The sequence below is a fragment of the Gorilla gorilla genome, chromosome 9 (assembly GCF_029281585.2).
Source record: "Gorilla gorilla gorilla isolate KB3781 chromosome 9, NHGRI_mGorGor1-v2.1_pri, whole genome shotgun sequence".
In the NCBI taxonomy this organism is placed as follows: domain Eukaryota; kingdom Metazoa; phylum Chordata; class Mammalia; order Primates; family Hominidae; genus Gorilla; species Gorilla gorilla.
This window is the reverse complement of record NC_073233.2, coordinates 61,927,741-61,948,338: the sequence shown is the minus strand read 5'-3', so window position 1 is coordinate 61,948,338 and position 20,598 is coordinate 61,927,741. Positions and strand designations below refer to the sequence as shown.

The window sequence follows — 20,598 nt, the reverse complement described above, 5'->3', positions numbered from 1 at the left end:
ACCCCCAGCCATATCCCAGTATCAAGCACCCCTCTTCTTCTGATGAGTTCTCATTACGGCAGTCCTTCCCCTCCTTTCTCTCCCAGTCCTAGCCGCCAGCATTACCATACTGTTAACTGACCGTAACCTTAACACTACTTTTTTTGATCCCACTGGCAGGGGTGGCCCTCTCTTATATCAACATTTATTCTGATTCTTTGGTCACCCTGAAGTCTATATCCTTATCCTACCAGGCTTCAGGACAATCTCCCATATCGTAACGTATTACTCTGGACAAAAAAGGAGCCCTTTGGGTATATGGGCAGAGTATGAGCCATAATATCAATTAGCGTCCTAGAGTTTATTGTATGGGCCCATCATATATTTACAGTAGGAATAGACGTAGACACACGAGCATGCTTCACCTCTGCCACTGTAATTATTGCTATCTCTACTGGCGTTAAAGTGTTTTGCTGATTAGCTACACTGCACGGCAGTAACATCACATGATAGCCCGCAATACTCTGAGCTCTAGGATTCATTTTCTTTTTCACAGTAGGAGGTCTAACCAGCATTGTGCTAGCCAACTCATCACTAGATATTGTCTTACATGATACATAGTACTTTGTAGCCCATTTCCACTACGTCCTATCAATAGGAGCAATATTCGGCATCATAGGAGGCTTTGTCCACTGATTCTCCATATTTTCAGGTTACAGACTTAATCAAGCCTATGCTAAAATCCGCTTCACCATTGTATTTATAGGTATAAATCTAACCTTGTTCCCACAGCACTTCCTTGGCCTATCTGGTATACCTCGACGTTACTCTGATTACCCTGATGAGTACAGCACATGAAATATTCTCTCATCTGTAGGCTCATTTATTTCAATAACAGCAGTTATATTAACAATCTTTATAATCTGAGAAGCCTTTGCTCCAAAAGTAAAAGTTCTAAGAATTGAATAATCATGTCCTAATTTAGAATGAATTTACGGCTGTACACCACATGGACCACACATTCGAAGAACAAATCTATGTTAAACTCCGGACAAAAAAGGAAGGAATCGCACCTCCAAAAACTGGTTTCAAGCCAGTCCCATAACCTCTATGACTTTCTCCATAAGGTGTTAGTAAAATCGTTACATAACTTTGTCAAAGTTAAATTATAGGTTAGATAGTGTATGCCTTAATGGCTCATCCAGTTCTATTAGGCCTTCAAGATGCTACTTTCCATGACCACGCTCTTGCAATTATTTTCCTAAGAGTTCCCTTGTCCTGTAACAGGAGGAGCCGCAGACAAAACTCCTCAGTCACCAAGTTAAGGAAGGAAGAGGGTTTTTTTTACTCTTTCGGCAGCGTCGGCAGACTCGCGTCTTCAGAGCTGAGCTTCCCGGAGATAGAGTTCCTGGCCCTTTTAAGGGCTTACAACTCTAAGGGGTTCCACGTGAAAGGGTCGTGATGGACTGAGAGCACATGTGGTTAGAGTTGGGGCGGGGGGGTTAATCTTTTAACCTCAGGCCGGGTCCTCAGTGGCACCAGCTGGTCTTGCCACTGACTTCATTCCTGTTGTTTTTCAACTTTTACTTCCTCCTCCTCTTCAGAGACAGGAGATAGTAAAAGAAATGGCTTCTCTCCTCACTCCTATATATTATTTCCATAATACTCACACAAAATTAACTCACACTAACATCATAGATGCCCAAGAAATCGAAACTGTCTGAACTATTTTGCCTGCCATTATCTTGATGTTAATTGCCCTCCCATCCCTATGTATTCTGTATCTAACAGATGAGATTCTCTCTATCAAATAGATGAGATTAACAACCCTTCTTTTACTGTCAAAGCAATTGGCCACCAATGATATTGAAGCTATGAATATACAGACTATGAAGAATTAGCCTTCAATTCTTAATGTAGTCCCAACAGCAGACCTAAAGCCAGGAGAACTTTGACTCCTAGAAGTTCATAACTGAACAATCCTACCGATAGAAATTCCTAATTGTATATGAATCTCATCCGAAGACATCCTGCATTCATGAACTATTGCCTCATTTGGCCTCAAAACAGATGCAATTCCCGGACACTTACATCAAACTACCTTCACTGCTACTCTAACAGGCCTTTACTATGGACCGTGCTCAGAAATTTGTGGATCAAATCAGTTTTATACCGATTGTCCTAGAACTAACGTCCTTAAAATACTTCGAAACCTGATCCACATCCACACTATAACATCACTGTCAAGCTACTTAGCATTAATCTTTTAAGTTAAAGACTAAGAGGACCTACACCTCTCTGCAGTGAATGCCCCAGCTAGACACTGCCACATGATCTACTGTTATCCTATCAAAAATCATAACCTTAATCTTCATTATTCAGCTAAAATTATCAAATTACTTTGACTATACACCTCCTATACCACATATAATCAAGGCACAAAAACGTAAAACCCCCTGAGAATAAAAATGAACAAAAATCTATTTACCTCTTTTACTAACCCTCAATTCTAAGTCTACCCGAAGCAGCATCAATCATTTTATTTCCCACTATTCAATGTTCACCTTCCAATTATCTAATTAGGAATCGATCGATTTCCATTCAACAATGATTAGTTCATCTTGTACTAAAACAAATGATAATCATACATAACATTGAAGGACAAACCTGATCTCTTATACTGATGTCCCTAAGTCTCTTTATTGCCTCAGCCAATCTCCTTGGGCTTCTACCTCATTCATTTACAACAACTACCCAATTATCAATAAAGCTAGATATAGCGAACCCATTATGAGCAGGCACAGTAATTACAGCCTTCTGCTTTAAAACGAAAAACTCCTTAGCTCACTTTTTACCACAAGGCACACCTATGCTGCTTATCCCTATACCAGTGATCATTAAAACCATTAGCCTATCCATTCAACCAATGGCATTAGCTGTACGATTAACAGCCAACATTACAGCTGGCCACCTACTAATACATTTAATCGGAGAAGCCACACTACTACTATCAACTATTAATTTTTCCACAGCTCCAGCCATTCTCATTATTCTGATACTATTGACCGTTCTCGGACTTGCCGTAGCCCTTCTTCAGGCTTATGTCTTTACACTTCTAGTAAGCCTTTATCTATATGACAACACATAATGACCCACAAAACACATGCCTACCATATAGTCAAACCGAGCCCCTGACTACTCACAGGAGCTCTTTCAGCTCTCCTAATAACATCTGGTCTAGCCATATGGTTTATCTTTAACTCTCTTGTTCTTTTAACCCTAGGCATATTAACCAACACACTAACTATGTATCAATGATGATGTGATATTATGCGTGAAAGTACATTTCAAGGCCACCATACAATAAACTTCCAAAAAGGCCTCTTATATGGAATAATTCTATTTATTGTCTCAGAAATATTCTTCTTTTCCCATTTCTTCTGGGCATTCTACCACTCTAGTCTAGCCCCAATTCCAGAATTAGGAGGACATTGACCCCCAACAGGCATTTTTCCACTCAACCCCTTAGAAGTTCCCCTCGTAAATACATCTATATTACTTGCATCAGGAGTCTCAATTACTTGAGCTCACCACAGTCTAATAGAAGGTAAATGAAAGCAGATAATTCAAGCACTATCCATCACAATTACATTAGGGATTTAATTTACCCTACTACAAATCATCTCAGAATGCTTCAAAGCCCCGTTTACTATCTCTGATGGAATCTACGGCTCAACATTCTTTATAGCCACAGGCTTTCACGGACTTCATGTTATTATGCGGTCAACATTTCTTACTATCTGCCTCCTCCGCCAATTAAAATTCCACTTTACATCCAAACACCATTTTGGCTTTGAAGCCGCCACCTGGTATTGACATTTTGTAGCTGTAGTATGGCTGTTTTTTCCTATGTCTCTATCTACTGATGAGGATCCTACTCTCTTAGTATAATCAGTACATTGACTTCCAATCAATTAGTTTCGATAATACCTGAAAGAGAGTAATTAACCTGACACTAGCCCTAGTAACCAACACCCTACTGGCCCGATTACTAATTATAATTACATTCTGACTTCCACAACTTAATATTTATATAGAAAAATCCAGCCCCTATGAATGTGGGTTTGACCCAATAACCAGCCGCCTGCCTCCTCTTTTCCATAAAATTTTTCCTAGTAGCCATCACTTTTCACTTCTTTGATCTAGAAATCGCTCTACTACTACCCCGGCCATGAGCCATTCAAACAAACAACATAACACTAATAGTTAGCACAGCCCTTATACTCAGTACCATTTTAATCTTAGGTTGGCCTTATGAATGAACCCAAAAAGGATTAGATTGAGTTGAATTGTTAGATAGTTTAATTCAAAAATAAATGATTTTGACTCATTAGATTATGATAGACCATATTTACCAAATACCCTCTATTTATATCAATATTATATTAGCATACACCACATCATTACTGGGAGTATTAGTCTATCCATTCCACCTAATATCATCCTTATTATGCCTGGAAGGTATAATATTGTCAATATTTATTATAATTACTCTTATGACTTTAAATACACATTTTGCTCTAGCATTCATAATACCCATCATCCTCCAAGCATTCGCTGCCTGTGAAGCCGTAGTGGGCCTTGCCTTACTAGTTTCAATCTCTAACACATATAGCCTAGATTACATACAAAATATAAATTTAATTCAATGCTATAAATTATTATTCCAACAATTATATTGCTACCAATGACATGATTCTCTAAAAATACTTTAATCTGAATTTACATGACTACCTACAGCCTAATCATCAGCCTCATTACCCTACTATATTTTGACCAGTTTAATGATAATTTATTCAACTTCTCATTAATTTTCTTTTCTGACCTGCTGACAACACCCCTTCTAATCTTAACAGCTTGACTACTGCCTCTTGTAATCCTAGCAAGCCAATATCACCTGTCCAATGGATCATCCCCACAAAAAAAGCTCTATATAGCTATATTAATTTTACTGCAGATTTTTAAAATTATAACATTCACAGCCACAGAACTAATTATATTTTATATTCTCTTTGAAGCTACACTAATCCCTACCCTATTTATCATCACCCGCTGAGGTAATCAACCAGAATGCCTCAACACAAGCTCATATTTCTTATTTCATACACTAGTAGGATCCCTTTCCCTACTTACTACACTCATCCATTCTTAAAATACATTAGGTTCACTAAATATACTAGTAATCAGACTTACTGCCCAGGAGCTATTAGCTTCCTGATCCAGTAATCTTATATGACTAGCATGTATAATGCCTTTTATAGTAAAAATATCTTTATATGGACTTCATCTTTGACTCCCCAAAGCCCATGTAGAACCCCCTATTGCCAGCTCAATAGCACTTGCAGTGATACTCCTAAAACTAGGCGGCTACAGCATAATACGGCTTCCTCTTATTCTCAATCCCCTAACAGAACATATAGCCTACCTCTTCCTCATGCTATCCCTATGAGGAATAGTTATGACAAGCTCCATTTGTCTACGACCAACCGATCTAGAGTCACTTATCACCTACTCCTCCATAAGTCACATAGCACTCGTCATTACAGCTGTCCTTATTCAACCCCCCTGAAGCTTTCTTTACAGGTGGAGTCACCCTTATAATTGCTCATGGACTTACTTTATCTCTACTATTCTGCCTAGCAAATTGGAACTATGAGCAAGTCCACAGCCAAATTTTATTACTTACCCGAGGTCTTCAAACTCTGCTTCCACTAATAGCGTCTTGATGACTTCTAGCAAATCTCGCTGACCTTGCCCTAGCCCCTATAATTAATCTAGTAGGAGAACTCTTTGTAACCATGGCTTCATTCTCCTGATCAAATATCACTATTGTGCTTATAGGACTTAATATACTAATTACCCCTTACATATGTTAACCACAACACAATGAGGGAGACTTACGTATTATATTAAAAATATTAAACCTTCCTTTACATGAGAAAATACATGAATATTTATACATCTTGCGCCTATCTTCCTTTTATCCTTATACCCTAAAATTATTATGGGATTTTCATGCTATAGGTATAGCTTAACCAAAACATTAGATTGTGAATCTAATAATAGAAGCCTACAACTTCTTATCTACCGTGAAAGTATGCAAGAGCTGCTAACTCATGCACCCATGCCTAACAACATGGCTTTCTCAGCTTTTAAAGGATTAGAGTTATCCACTGGTCTTACGAACCAAAAACATTGGTGGAACTCCAAATAAAAGTAACTCCAAATAAAAGTAACAAATGTGTTTCCACTACTGTAATTGCCCTACTCCCTTAATACTACCAGTTATTACTACCTTAACTAATCCCTGCAGAAAGGTTTATATCCATATTATGTAAAAATATCTATTGCATGCACCTTCATCATTAGCCTCATCCCTACAACAACGTTTATAAATACAGACCAAGAAGTCATTATCTCAAACTGACGTTGAGTGACAATCCAAACTCTGAAACTCTCACTAAGCTTCAAACTAGACTACTTCTCCACAATATTTATCCCAGGAGCATTATTCATTACCTGATCTATTGTAGAATTTTCAATATGATATATAAGTTCAGACTCCAACATCAGTCAATTTTTCAAATATTTACTTATTTTCCTCATTACAAAATTAATTCTGGTTACTGCCAAAATCTCTTTCAACTGTTTATCAGATGAGAAGGTGTAGGAATCATATTAACTTTTGTTTAAGGCAAATGGTTTGACTGAGATAATTTGATAGCACTTTTAGTGAGCTTTGGGGCTCAAGTTGGCTCAATGTGATCAGGTAGTGATGAAATCTTCGGAGTGTAAGCGGATGCTTTGATTTAAGCTACGCTTTGGTTTGTCCAAGTGCACCTTTCAGTATGCTTACCATGTTATGACTTATCTCCTCTATGTGTGCACAGAGAGTTTTTAGTGATAATAGTTTCTAGAGCAATATTTGAGGAGGATGACGGGCAGTGTGTCCATGCTTCATGGCCTTATTCAAGCAAACACTCTGCTCTTGGTTTACTACTCAATCGTCCTTGGACCTTTAAATTTCCTAAAGGTTGTTGTAAGATTTTCTAGACACAGAAAATGTAGCCCATTTCTTGCCACCTCATGAGCTCCACCTTGACATAATATTTTTGTGTAAATACTTGTGCTTACTCTATAACCTTTTTAGGGTTTGCTGAAGATGATGGTACATAGGCTGGGGGCAAGAGTTGGTGAGGTATATCAGGGTTTGTTGATTATAAAACAGGCTCCTCTAGAGGGATATAAAGCACCTCCAAGTCCTTTGAGTTGTAAGCTGTTGCTTGTAGTATTCTGGCAAATAGTTTTGTTAATGTAACTGTTAGAGTTTAGAGCTAAGCATAGTGGGTTATCTAATCCCAGTTTGGGTCTTAGCTATTGTGTCTTCAGGATATTAAAGTCACTTTCATAGTATATTTTATTTCAGCTGGAGTTTTTTTTTTATGACTTAGAGTTTAGCTTTATTTAGGGTAGACCTTAAACACCCTTTACGCAGAGTTCTATAAGCTTGGGTTAATAGCATGGCCACGGTGGCTGGCACAAAATTGACCAACCCTCAATATCAGTAGAGCATAGTTAAACTTTTGTTTATTACTAAAGATTTATCACTGCTGTTTCTCCTGGGGGTGTGGTTGAGGAAAATGTTTTGAGCTGCATTTGTGCGTGATTAATATCTGCTCCTTTTGATCTAGAGGGCATTTCCACTAGGGTGGGGATGCTTGCATGTGTAATCTTACTAAGAGTTAATAGAAAGGCCAGGACCAAATTGACATTGAATGGCATTGATTGACATTGAATGACAATCCAAACTCTTAAACTCTCACTAAGTTTCAAACTAGAGTACTTCTCCACAATATTTATCCCAGGAGCATTATTCATTATCTGATCTATTGTAGAATTTTCAATATGACATATAAGTTCAGACTCTAACATCACTCAATTTTTCAAATATTTACTTATTTTCCTCATTACAAAATTAATTCTGGTTACTGCCAAAATCTCTTTCAACTATTTATCAGATAAGAAGGTGTAGGAATCATATTAACTTTTGCTTAAGCAAATGGTTTGACTGAGATAATTTGATAGCACTTTTTGTGAGCCTTGGGGCTCAAGGTGGCTCAATGTGATCAGGCAGTTATGAAATTTGCTTGTTTATGGGTTTGTGGAGACCCATCTAGACATTTTCAGTGTCTTGCTTTTCATAATTAAGCAACATTAACTACAAAAATACTTAAGTGTAATATTAAAATGTGAAGGGAAAAAGGAATTATAAATAGTCATTTAGAGTTCTGAAAATTTAGAGTCTTTAAAGTTGAATTGACAGAGGCTTGACTAAGAGAATATTCATAATTAGCATATAACTGATTTAGGGTATAATATGTCGGGTATCACTTTCAGAGGGGTATGTTCAAGGTATTATACTAGTATTAGGGTGAAAGTTTAGTTATTATATTTATTATATGAAATGGAAACTTAATTTAGTAGGAGGGTCTTAAGATTTTTTTTAGGAAAATTACATCAATTGAAGGATAGCTGTTGGGATATTCATGGTTAAAATAAGGTTTTTGGGCTCTGACTGGGTTGCATTTAGTCTCTTGATTTTGGGGTTTGGCAAGGGCACATTTACCTGGGTTGGTGATAAGGTCAGAGATGAGGGGAGGGAGGCTTTGCGGATTTAATCGGAAGTAGATCTTGGAAGTGAGTGTATGTGCGTGAGCATATGCACCTATTGATTAATTATGTCCATCAAGCATGAATTAATAAGCACCTTATGGTTGGAATGCCAGTGCGGAATATTCCATATAAGCTCAGTTTCTACAAATGATTCAGCAGAAATAATATCCGAGTTCATCTACAGCTTATTTAGAGGGGACGAGGCCTTCTGTGATGGTGAGCGATAGCACCCCCAAAGTTAAAAATACCTAATGCATGACAGTGCTCCCGTGAGTGGTTAATAGGGTGATCGTCATTTGTCCATAGAGATGTCTTCCTTAAGGGGAAAGTGTGGGCGATCTTAATTTTATGGCCCTGAGGTAAGAACCAGATGACAGGTATAGTTTCAATATAGTCACCCCCAAGTGTAATGGGCCCAGAGCGAGGAGGGTAGCACTCGTGAGCAGGATGATGATTTCTTGGAGGCTGGTAGATTAAAAGACCCAAGTTTGCTGGGGGATGTCCATATTGATGAGAAATTTCTTGACTGGGATGTGCTATGGCCAATGAATGAATATGTGTACTATGTAATACTAAGGATTCACAGTACTAATTGGGTTACATTTGTATTTTACAGTTAATATTAGTAGGTTGATGGAAGGATTTCTCATATGTGTTTATATGCATGTGGGGTAAGCTTTTAGTGCACTTTCATGCAGGAATGGCCTCAGTATCCTGACCATGCAAAGGTAGCATAATCCCTTTTCCCTAAATAGGGACTGGTATGAATGGCCACACGAGGGTTCAGCTATCTCTTACTTTTCATCAGTGAAATTGACCTATCTGTGGAGAAGCAGATATAAATAAATAAGACGAGAAGACCCTATGGAGCTTCATTTTATTAATGCAAATAAAAACTCAAAAGGCATACAGGCCCTAGCCTGCTATCCCTGTATTAAAAATTTTGGTTGGGGTGACCTCGGAGCATGACTCAACCTCTGAACAACCTAAACTAAGACTGCACTAGTCTAAGCGAATTAATATATATTGATCCAATAATATGATCAACGGAATAAGTTACCCTAGGGATAACAGTGCAATCCTATTCTAGAGTCCATAACAACAATAGAGTTTATGACCTCGATGTTTGATCAGGACATCCTGATCGTGCAGCCGCTGCTTTTAAGGGTTCATTTGTTCAACGATTAGAGTCTTAGGTGATCTGAATTCAGATCAGAGCAATCCAGGTCGGTTTCTATCTATTTAAGATTTCTCCCAGTATGAAAGGGCAAGAGAAATAGGGCCCACTTCATAAAGCGCCCTCGCCTCTTAAATGACGTTATCTCAATTTAGCAAATCACTATATACCTTACCCAAGAACAGGGTTTGTTAAGATGACAGAGCCTGGCAATTGCATAAAACTTAAAACTTTATAGTCAGAGGTTCACCTCCTCTTATTAACAATATGCCCATAATTAATCCTCTCCTACTTATTATTCCCACGCTAATCACCATAGCATTCTATTATCAGTTACTAATATTGATAATTATTAATATCATTTCTGATGTCCAGGGTGTAGAGAATGACATTACTCCCAATATTGCAGAAAATGTATGCTCCCCTGTGATGTTGTTCCTAATAGCCAGGGGTAGAGGACGACATTAGCCCAAATATCGCAGTGGGCGGGCGTACATCCCTTCTGTGATCTTGTTGCTAACATCCAGGCGGGGAGAGGATGATGTGAATCCCAATAATCCAGAAGGAGTAGGCCTCCCCTATGATATTGTCCCTAATATCCAGAGGTGGAGAGGAAGATATATCTCCCAGTTTCACAGGGGTTGTACACCACCCCTGTGATATTGTTCCTAATGTCCAGTGGTCGAGAAAATGATATGACTCACAATATGGCAGGGGGTGAACACCCCCTCCATGATATTGTTCCTAATATTCAGGGGGGAAGCGTATGATATTACTCCCAATATCACAGAGGGTGTACTCCCAATATCCCAGGGGGTGTATAATATCCCCACCTGTGATAGACTCTGCCACCATTCGGGGAGTAATGTCACCCCCGCCCCGATATTACGAGCCAATCGCAGGGGGGTGGACACCCCCAGTGATGTGGGGAGTAATATCTACACCCCTCCCCCCTGGATATTAGGAGCCACATCGCAGGGGAGTGGACACCCCCCGCTGATACGCGGAGTAATATCAACACCCCGTCCCTCCCTGCATGTTAGGAGCCGCTGTGGACACACAGTGTATGTACGATATTTCCAGTAAGATCACCTTTTCTATTGAATCTTATGAACAAGATCACAGAGGGGTGTACACCTCCTGCGATATTTAGAGTAATATCATTCTCTTCTCCACTGCATATTGGGAACAATATCACAGGGGCATGTATTCCCCCTTCCATATTGGGAGTTATATCATACTTGCCTTCCGTATATAAGAACAATATCAAAGGGAGGCGGGTGGACACTTTGACGATATTGGGAGTAATATCATTCTCTGTACCCCTGGATATTAATACCAATATCACAGGGGAATGTACCTTTCTTGTGATATTGAGAGCAGTATTATTGTCTTCCCCGCTAGATATTAAAAACAATACCACAAGGGGCATCAAACCACCTGCCAAATTTGAGGGAATGTTATCCTCTCCCCCCACCTGGATATTACAGACAATAACACAGGGGTAATGTACACCCACTGCTTTATTGGGAGTAATATCATCCTCTCCCTTCTTGGGTATTAGGAACAATAGCACAGTGTGCGTGTGTGTCTGTCGCGAAATTCAATGTAATGTCATCCTGTGCCTCCCTGGATATGACGAACTATTGTTCGTCACAGGGATGTACAACTTCTGAAATATTGGAAGTGATATCATCCTCTCTGCTCTGGATGTCAGGGACAAGATCACAAGGATAGTGTAACCACTCTGTGATTTTGGGACTAATATCATCATCCCGCCCCCTGGATATTAAAAACAATGTCACAAGGGGCGTGTACACACACTTCGATATTGGTATTAATACCATCCTCTCCCTCTTTGGATATTGGGTACAATATTTCAGGTGGGGTATACACCACCTGCAATATTGGAAGTAATATTATTTTCTCCCCCGCCCCGGGTATTAGAAACAATATCACAGGTGGTGTGTACAACCCCTGCGATATTTGGAGTAATATCATCGTCTCCCCTAATGAATATTAAGAACAATATCATAGGGGTGGTGTACACCCCATTTGATATTGAGAATAACGTCATACTCCTCCCCCCTAGATATTAGGAACAATATCAGAGAAGGGATGTACAGACCCTGCGACATTTGCTGTCATATAATTCTCTCTTCCCTAGATATTAGGAAAAATATAACCGGGGATGTGAACACCCCAGCGATATTGGGAGTAGTATCATCCTCTCCCTCCTTGGATATTAGGAATAATATCACAGGTGGGGTGTACTGCCTCTGCGATATTGGGAGTAAAATTATCCTCTCTTCCCCTGGATATTAGGAAGGGTATCAGAGGGGCAGGGTGTACATTCCCCGTGATATTCAATGTAATCTTATCCTTTCCCTCCCAGGGTATTAAGACCAACATTACAGGAGGGGTGTACACCCTCAGCGATATTAAGAGTCATATCATCCTCTTTTGCTCTGGATATTAGGAACAATATCACAGGGTTGTGTACACTCCCTGAGATATTGGGAGTAATATCATCCTCTCTCCCTCTGGATATTAGGAAGGGTATCACAGGGGTGTGTACACCCCGCAATATTGGGAGTAATATCATCCTCTGCCCCCTGGATGTTAAAAACCAAATCATGGGGGGTTGTACACCTGCTGCGATATTGAGAGTAATATCTTTCTGTCTCTGCCTGGATATTAGGAGCAATATCACAAGGGTGGTTTACATCCCGTGCGATATTGGGAGTAATACCATCCTCACTCCCCCTGGATATTAGGAACAACATCACAGGGGTTGTCCACTCCCTGCGATATTGGTGTAAAACCCCCTGTGATATGAAGAGTAATATCATCCTCTCACCCTCTGGATATTAGGAACAATATCATGGGGTGGGGGTGTACACCCGTGTGATATTGAAAGTAATATCATCCTCTCCTCCATGGTTTTTAGAAACAAAATCCTAGTGGGTTGTACCCCTGGTGCGATATTGGTAGTAATATCGTTCTCGTTCCCTGGATATTAGGACCAACATTATAGGGGGGTTGTACACCACCTGCGATATTTGGAGTAATATGATTCTTTGCCCACGTGGATATTAGAAACAATATCCCAGCACGGGTGTCGTGGAAAACCCTGGCTATTTTGCAATTAATGTCAGCCACTCCCCCTTTGAATACTAGGTATGATATCACAGAAGGAATATACTCTTTCTGCGATATAGGGAGTAGTATCATCCTCTTCTTCCCTGGATACTATGAATAATATCATAGGAGAGATGCACACCTTCTGCGATCTTGGGAGTGATATTATCCTCTCCCACCATGAATATTTAGAAAAATATCACAGGGGTGTGTACACCCCTGCGATATTGGGAGTAATATCATCCTCTACACACAGGAAGTTACTAACAAGATCCCAGGGTGGGTGTACACTTCCTGCGATATTGGGAGTAATGTCATCCTCCCCAAACCTGGATGTTAGCAACAAGATCACAGAGGGGGTGTACACACCCTGCGATATTGGAAGTAATATGATCCTCTCCCCCGCTGGATATGAGGCACAGCGTGGCTACACATTTCCTACGCTGTTGGGAGTAATATCATTCTTTTCCTCTCTGGATATTAGGAACAATATCACAGGGGTGGTGTACATTTCCTTCGATATTGGGAGTAATATCAACCTCTCCCCTTTGGGATATTAGGAACAATATCCAAGGGGAGTGTCCACCCTCTGCGATATTGGGAGTAATACCATCCTTTATTTCCCTGGATATTCAACGCAATATCACGAAAAGGTGTACACCCCCTGCGATATTAGGAGTAATATCATACTCACCTTCCCTGGATATTATGAAACAATATCATCAGGGGTGAACACTCCCTGGGATAATGGGAGTAATATTTTCTCTTTCACAGGCCATTAGGAACAATATCACAGGGGGTGTTTACACACTCTGCAATATAGGAGGTAATATCATCCTCTAACCCCCAGAATATTACCAACAATATCAAACAGGGGTGGTGTGCAACCCCTGTGATACTGGGAGTAATATCACTTTCTCCACCCCCGGATATTAAGAACAATATCACGGCGGGATGTGGTACACCCCCAGTGATATTGGGAATAATGTCATCCTCTCCTTCCCTGGAAATTATGAACAATATCACAGGGGGGTGTACACCTTCTGTGATATTGGAAGCAATATCATCCTCTCCCCTGCCGGATAGTAGAAAAAATATCACACAGGGTGTACAACCACTGTGATATTAGGAAGAATATTTCAGGGTGTACACCCACTCTGACTTTAGGAGAAATAGCTCCCTAAAATGTTACAAGTAATATCACAGGGTATACAGTAATATCTCCCTAGGACATTACAAATACTATTACAGTGTGACACCCGCTGTGATAATAGGAGTAATACCTCCCAAGGATATTACGAATAATATCACAGGCTGTACAACCACTATGAAATAAGGAGTGATATCTCTCTAGGATATTACGAATAACATGACAGAATGCATACCCTTGCTGTGCACCCATGGTGATACTAGGAGTAATATCTATCCAGGACATAACCAATAACCACACAGGGTGTACATACATGATGTACACCCACGGTGATGTTATGAGAACTATGTCTCTAGGATATTATGAATAACATCACAGAGTGTACACACATGGTATACACCCACTGTGGCACTAGGAATAATAACTTTCTAAGATATTACGAATAGCATCACGGAGTATAAACACATGGTGTACACCCACTGTAACATTAGGTGTAATTTCTCCCTAGGATATTACGAGTAACTTCTCAGTGTGTACACACATGGTGTACACCCACTGTAACATTAAGAGTAACATCTCCCTAGTATATTACCAATAACATCACAGGGTGTTCAAACATGGTGTACATGCACTGTAGTATTAGGAATAATATGTCCCTAGGATATTATGAATAATATCACAGGGTCTACAGCCACTGTGAAATTAGAGGTAATATCTCTCTAGGATATTATGAATAATATCACAGGGCATACACCCACTGTGATATTGGGAGCACTATCTCTCTAGGATATTATGAATAATATCACAGAGTGTACATCCACTGTGATATTAGGAGAAATATCTCTCTGGGATATTATGAATTATATCACAGGGTGTACACACATGATGTACATCTGGTTTGATATTAGGAGTAATATCTTCCTAGGACATTACAAATAATATCACAGAGTGTACACCCACTGTAATATTAGGAGTCATATCTCCCTAGGTTATTACAAATAATATCACAGGGTGTACACCCACTGTGATATTAGGAGTAATGTCTAGCTAGTATGTAACAAATAATATCACAGGTTGTACACCCAGTTTGATATTAACAGTAATATTTTTCTAAGTTGTTACAAATAATATCACAGGGTGTACAAACATGGTGTAATATCAGGAGGTATATCCCTGTAATATATTATGAATAATATCACAGGGTGTACACTTACTGTATTATTAGGAGTAATATCTCTGTAGGATATTACAATTAATATCACAGGGTGTATGCCCACTCTGATGTCAGGAGCAATATCTCCCTAGGGTATCAAAAATAATATCACAGTGTGTACAACCTCCATCTCCCGTGTTCTAAGGGATTCTCCTGCTTCAGCCTCCCAAATAGCTGGGGTTACAGGTGCCCACCACCACGCCCGGCTAATTTTTTTTTTTTTATTTTCACTAGAGACGGGATTTTCACCATATTGGCCAGGCTGGTCTGGAACTCCTGACCTCAGGTGATCCATCAGCTTCGGCCTCCCAAAGTCCTGGGATTACGGGTGTCAGACATTGCACTCGGCCAAGAGTTATATATTCAATTAATTTGGAAATACAGCTCCCATATTTGAGTGTGCATGTACTTTTATGATGAAATGATGTCAGAAAACCTAAGGATGAAAAGTAACTGGCATGTAAAAAGGTCTTCTAATTAAGAACTATAAGGTTTGATTTGGTTTTTAGATAATGTGGTCGCAGCTCTTGTATCTTGCTTATAAATATTCTACATCAAAGCATTTGTTGAGCAGAGTGTCAGAATAAAATAAAGTGTATTTCACTGCTTCTTAATTTCTTTCAATTAGATTTTTTTTCTTAAAGAGAGAATAACATTTTTATTGGATTTTATTTTCTCTGAAAAGAGTAGGCCGTATTTTACTGAGATCATGGATTTGTTATATATTACGTTTTAGTCTTCTAACATTCTTCAGTGGATTTTCTCTGAAGTAGGTATGTACGGAAAGAGTTGAATAGCAAAAAAGTAAATCATGTAATAATTCTGATATTTTTGGGTTTGTCACAACTGAGAAATATTGCTGATGGTGTATGGTCCTCAAGTGTGAAAATGTTCCTTGTGAATTGCTTGTATCCACAATATACACACAGCATTAAAGGCTGGTTCTTATCTTATATTTTTCCAATACTCTGTTCTTCTCAAGGTGTCCAAGTCACACAGAGCCACAGAATCTCACAGGTGTCTCAGAATTCCTCCTCCTGGATCCAGGAGGATCCAGAACTGCAGCCCGTCCTCACTGGGCTGTCCCTGTCCATGTACCTGGTCACGGTGCTGAGGAACTTGCTCATCATCCTGGCTGTCAGCTCTGACTCCCACCTCCACACTGCCATGTACTTCTTCCTCTCCAACCTGTCCTTGGCTGACATTGGTTTCATCTCGGTCACGGTTCCCAAGATGATTGTGGACATGCAGTCACATAGCAGAGTCATCTCCTATGCGGGCCGCCTGACACAGATGTCTTTCTTTGTCCTTTTTGCATGTATAGATGACATGCTCCGGACTCTGATGGCCTATGACCGATTTGTGGCCATCTGTCACCCCCTGCACTACCCAGTCATCATGAATCCTCACCTCTGTGTCTTCTTAGTTTTTGTGCCTTTTTTCCTTAGCCTGTTGGATTCCCAGCTGCACAGCTGGATTGTGTTACAATTCACTTGCTTCAAGAATGTGGAAATATCTATTTTTTTATGTGATCCATCTCAACTTCTCAAACTTGACTGTTCTGAACAGTGTCATCAATAGCATATTCATATATTTAGATAGTACTATGTTTGGTTTCCTTCCCATTTCAGGGATCCTTTTGTCTTACTATAAAATTGTCCCCTCCATTCTAAGAATTCCATCGTCAGATGGGAAGTATAAAGCCCTCTCCACCTGTGGCTCTCACCTGTCAGTTGTTTGCTTATTTTATGGAATAGGCATTGGCGTGTACCTGACTTCAGCTGTGTCACCACCACCCAGGAATGGTGTGGTGGCGTCAGTGATCTATGCTGTGGTCACCCCCATGCTGAACCCTTTCATCTACAGCCTGAGGAACAGGGACATTCAAAGTGACCTGTGGAGGCTGCACAGCAGAACAGTCATATCTCATGATCTGTTCCATCCTTTTTCGTATGTGGGTGAGAAAGGGCAACCACATTAAATCTCTACATCTGCAAATCCTGCCCCTTAGTCACGTTGTTCTTGTTGCTTGATGGTTTTTATTCTTTTCCACATTTCCTATGTGAATATGGCTTTCTTTGTTTTGCCTTTAACTGGAATGGGTGAGTATTCTGGGATCCTTTATTTAGCATAAACCTCGTGACTGAATCCTCTATACCTAGGTGGCCTCTTTTAGTTTCTGAGCAATAACCCTGTCATCCAGGTAGAATCACAACCATCTTTTTATATACAGGAAGTCCTCACTTCATTTTGGAATTCCTGAAAATTTACTTTATAGAAACAATGTACAGCAGGTCCTCCAACACCATTGTTTTGTTCAAAGTTGTTTACTTATAATGTTGATGAGGAATAAGTGGTTTCACTATACATAATTGTGCTTAAAGGTGAAGTTTCCAAGAGACTTTCAAAGATGTTAAGTGAGGACATACTGTGCATCAAATTCATATCCTCTTCCAGAGTTCATGTGGAATTTCTTTATGAACTGCTTCTAGGGAATCTGTTTGGGCAGGTTACTTGTAGAGATCCAAGTCACCGGTCCTCAATCTTGGCTTTCAATGAAATCACCTGGGGAGCTTACAAATGATGAGGCCTGGGTCTCATTACCTGAGATTCTGATTCACTTGCACCTGTGTGGGTATGTTTTTTTTTTTTTTTTTTTTTTTTTTTTTTTAAAGCACCAGAGGTGGTTCCAATGATGAAGTTTTTAGAGGCATCAAGCTCCAATGAGTAAGAACAGAAGTTAATTGTAATATAATTTCTTCAAATATTATCTTCAAATGCATTGTTCTTCAACACCATACAAATTTTTATTATGCTGTTTTTTCTTACCGTATAGCATTTTCTTTTTTTCCTTTTTTCTTTTTTTTGACAGAGTTTTTTTCTTTTTTTTCTCTCCCCCAGTATAAAAATTTATAGTGGGTTTTACATGTGTAGAATCATTTTCTTAAAACTTCATGAATACCGCGATTTTCTTGTATTCTGTGACGTGCCCACCTTACAGAGAGGACACATTTACTAGGTTATATCCCGGGGCTAAATTTGATCATTGGAATTTGGCCAGTGTAGATGGTTAGAGTGAACAGAACAAATTTTTCTGTGCTTACAGGTTACGGCTGTGGCCTACAAAGATGCATACACTGGGTTTATTATTAACTTTCAGTATCTTTGTTTCAAATATTTTCTACAAAAGTATTTACTAAATTAAACTGTAGTATGAATTGTTATAAGTAATGAGGGAAAACAATTTACACATAGCAAATTTAAAAATTACTCTCATTTGATTTGTTAATAAATATATTTTTGTCTTTAGTGGGAAATTAAATTTTAAAAAATTCCCTTTTGACTGTAGAACAAATAGGAATTTGGCCTGTGGGGTCTACTTGCTTATTATATTTCTAAGCTAGTGGAAGGCAATAACAAATACTCACTACCATTAATAAGAACATTTCCAAATCTGATGCTCTGAGGATTTTTGGAGCTTATAGTAGCAAAAAAAAAAAAAAAAAAAAAAAAGGAAATTCTCTCTGAGATGTCCTTTGTTGTAGGCCTAATGACAAAAGGTTGAAGATAAAGTTCTACTACTCATTTAAGTGTAATTTTGAAAATTGATATTACCAAATCTGGAACAACCAATTTAAGATAAGGAAAGAAAGACACTGTGTTTTCTAGGTTAAAAATGCCCAGCTGGCAGGGGCCAAAGAAGTTATTCTCTACTCAGACCCTGCTGACTACTTTGCTCCTGGGGTGAAGTCCTATCCAGACAGTTGGAATCTTCCTGGAGGTGGTGTCCAGCATGGAAATAACCTAAATCTGAATGGTGCAGGAGACCCTCTCACACCAGGTTACCCAGCAAATGGTGAGCGATCAATTCTTGAATATCATAGGAAACTTAACATTTGAAAGAGACTTTATTAAAGAATTTCCTTTGGCACAATGGACTAAGCATGTCTTTTTTTATTCTCTTTGCATTTAAGAATGAAAGAATTTTGAACTCTGAAATGATTGGTTCAGGCCCCTTACCCCCTTATTTTGAAACTTGGGCCTGGTGGGCTTCCAAATTCAGACTTTTTCAGCTATTTAAAAAACATTATGGTGTTACACATATACCATAACTTGCATAACAGTGGCATAGGGGGCTGGGATGGAATATGGGGAAAAAGCATATAAATATTTTTGCTGCAGAGTGTATGAATACTTACACTAAGTAGTAAGTGGGGGGCAGGGAATAAGGAATATAAACAGACTTATGTCTACTCAAGTCAAATCTTGCTTTCAAATGAGTTCAGGTCAGATTAGGTTTTGCTGTTAAATAAATTTCCCCCAGATTTACAGATTTCACAGTGTGGGTAAGGGACAGGAGAGCAGAAGTTCCATAAACTTTTTAAATGGCCAATTTAGGATATAGAGCCCAGGAAATGCATATTGCTTCATCGCTGTAAGATAACAGTGATAACTTTCAAAGAGTGTTTCCTAAATGCCAGCATTTTACTTGCATTAACAACCCTAAAGCTAGAGGGTGTTATTATCTCTTATTTGACGGGGAGGAAAGTGAGACTAGAAGTCAGCCCAAGATCACCCCTCCTCTGAATGAGCAGTTGGATTCAAATTCAGGCAGTCTGGCTCACAGAGTCCACATACTAGTCTTATGCTGAAAAGCTCCCCTGTAAAACATTAACAAAGGGAGCCAATTTATTTCGAATATGCTCAACTATTTGATGATGTTTACAAAAATCTGTGATCATTAAGTTTGTGTGGTTTAAAGCTAACTAAATTTTTAAAACTTGTATAAAATACTTTGCCAAGTTTTGTATGACATTTATGTCTTCATCTGGTTTTACTCTTAAATTGTAGACTCCTATAAAGATTACATATTTTTTTTGGCTTTGTAAATCTTCTTAGAACATAATACATTGTCAGAATTTTTTTCTTTTTTAAAAAATGATACATATTACCCTATAGTAAAATTATATAAATCTACCTGAACTTTATTTGCTCCACCTTTTTATTTCCAAGTTTTAAAAAATGCAGCTTAGCCTAAGCTTTATTAGTTATGCAAAGTCAAAATAATGAAAATAAAATGAGATTAACTGGACTGTTTCTGTTGATTTTCTTCAAATTTGAATGATGGTATTTTAGGGGGAAAATTATGCTATTTCTATGGGGCTAATGTTGAATTGAATTATTTTTTTGTGCCCTATACCTTTT

At 38.9% G+C, this 20,598-nt stretch overlaps 1 protein-coding gene and 1 pseudogene across 1 annotated transcript in view; both read left to right on the top strand.

The window, feature by feature from the left end:
- The first annotated feature begins 15,814 nt into the window (after positions 1-15,814).
- LOC101137394 (olfactory receptor 7E24-like) lies at positions 15,815-17,885 on the top strand (annotated as a pseudogene).
- A 462-nt stretch (positions 17,886-18,347) lies between these two features.
- The window catches only part of LOC115936225 (putative N-acetylated-alpha-linked acidic dipeptidase), a 40,158-nt gene continuing 37,907 nt past the window's right edge, over positions 18,348-20,598 (top strand). Inside the window, 2 exon segments of the mRNA XM_063693704.1 lie at positions 18,348-18,455; positions 19,063-19,249. Of these exon segments, the coding sequence (XP_063549774.1) occupies positions 18,348-18,455; positions 19,063-19,249 (295 nt within the window).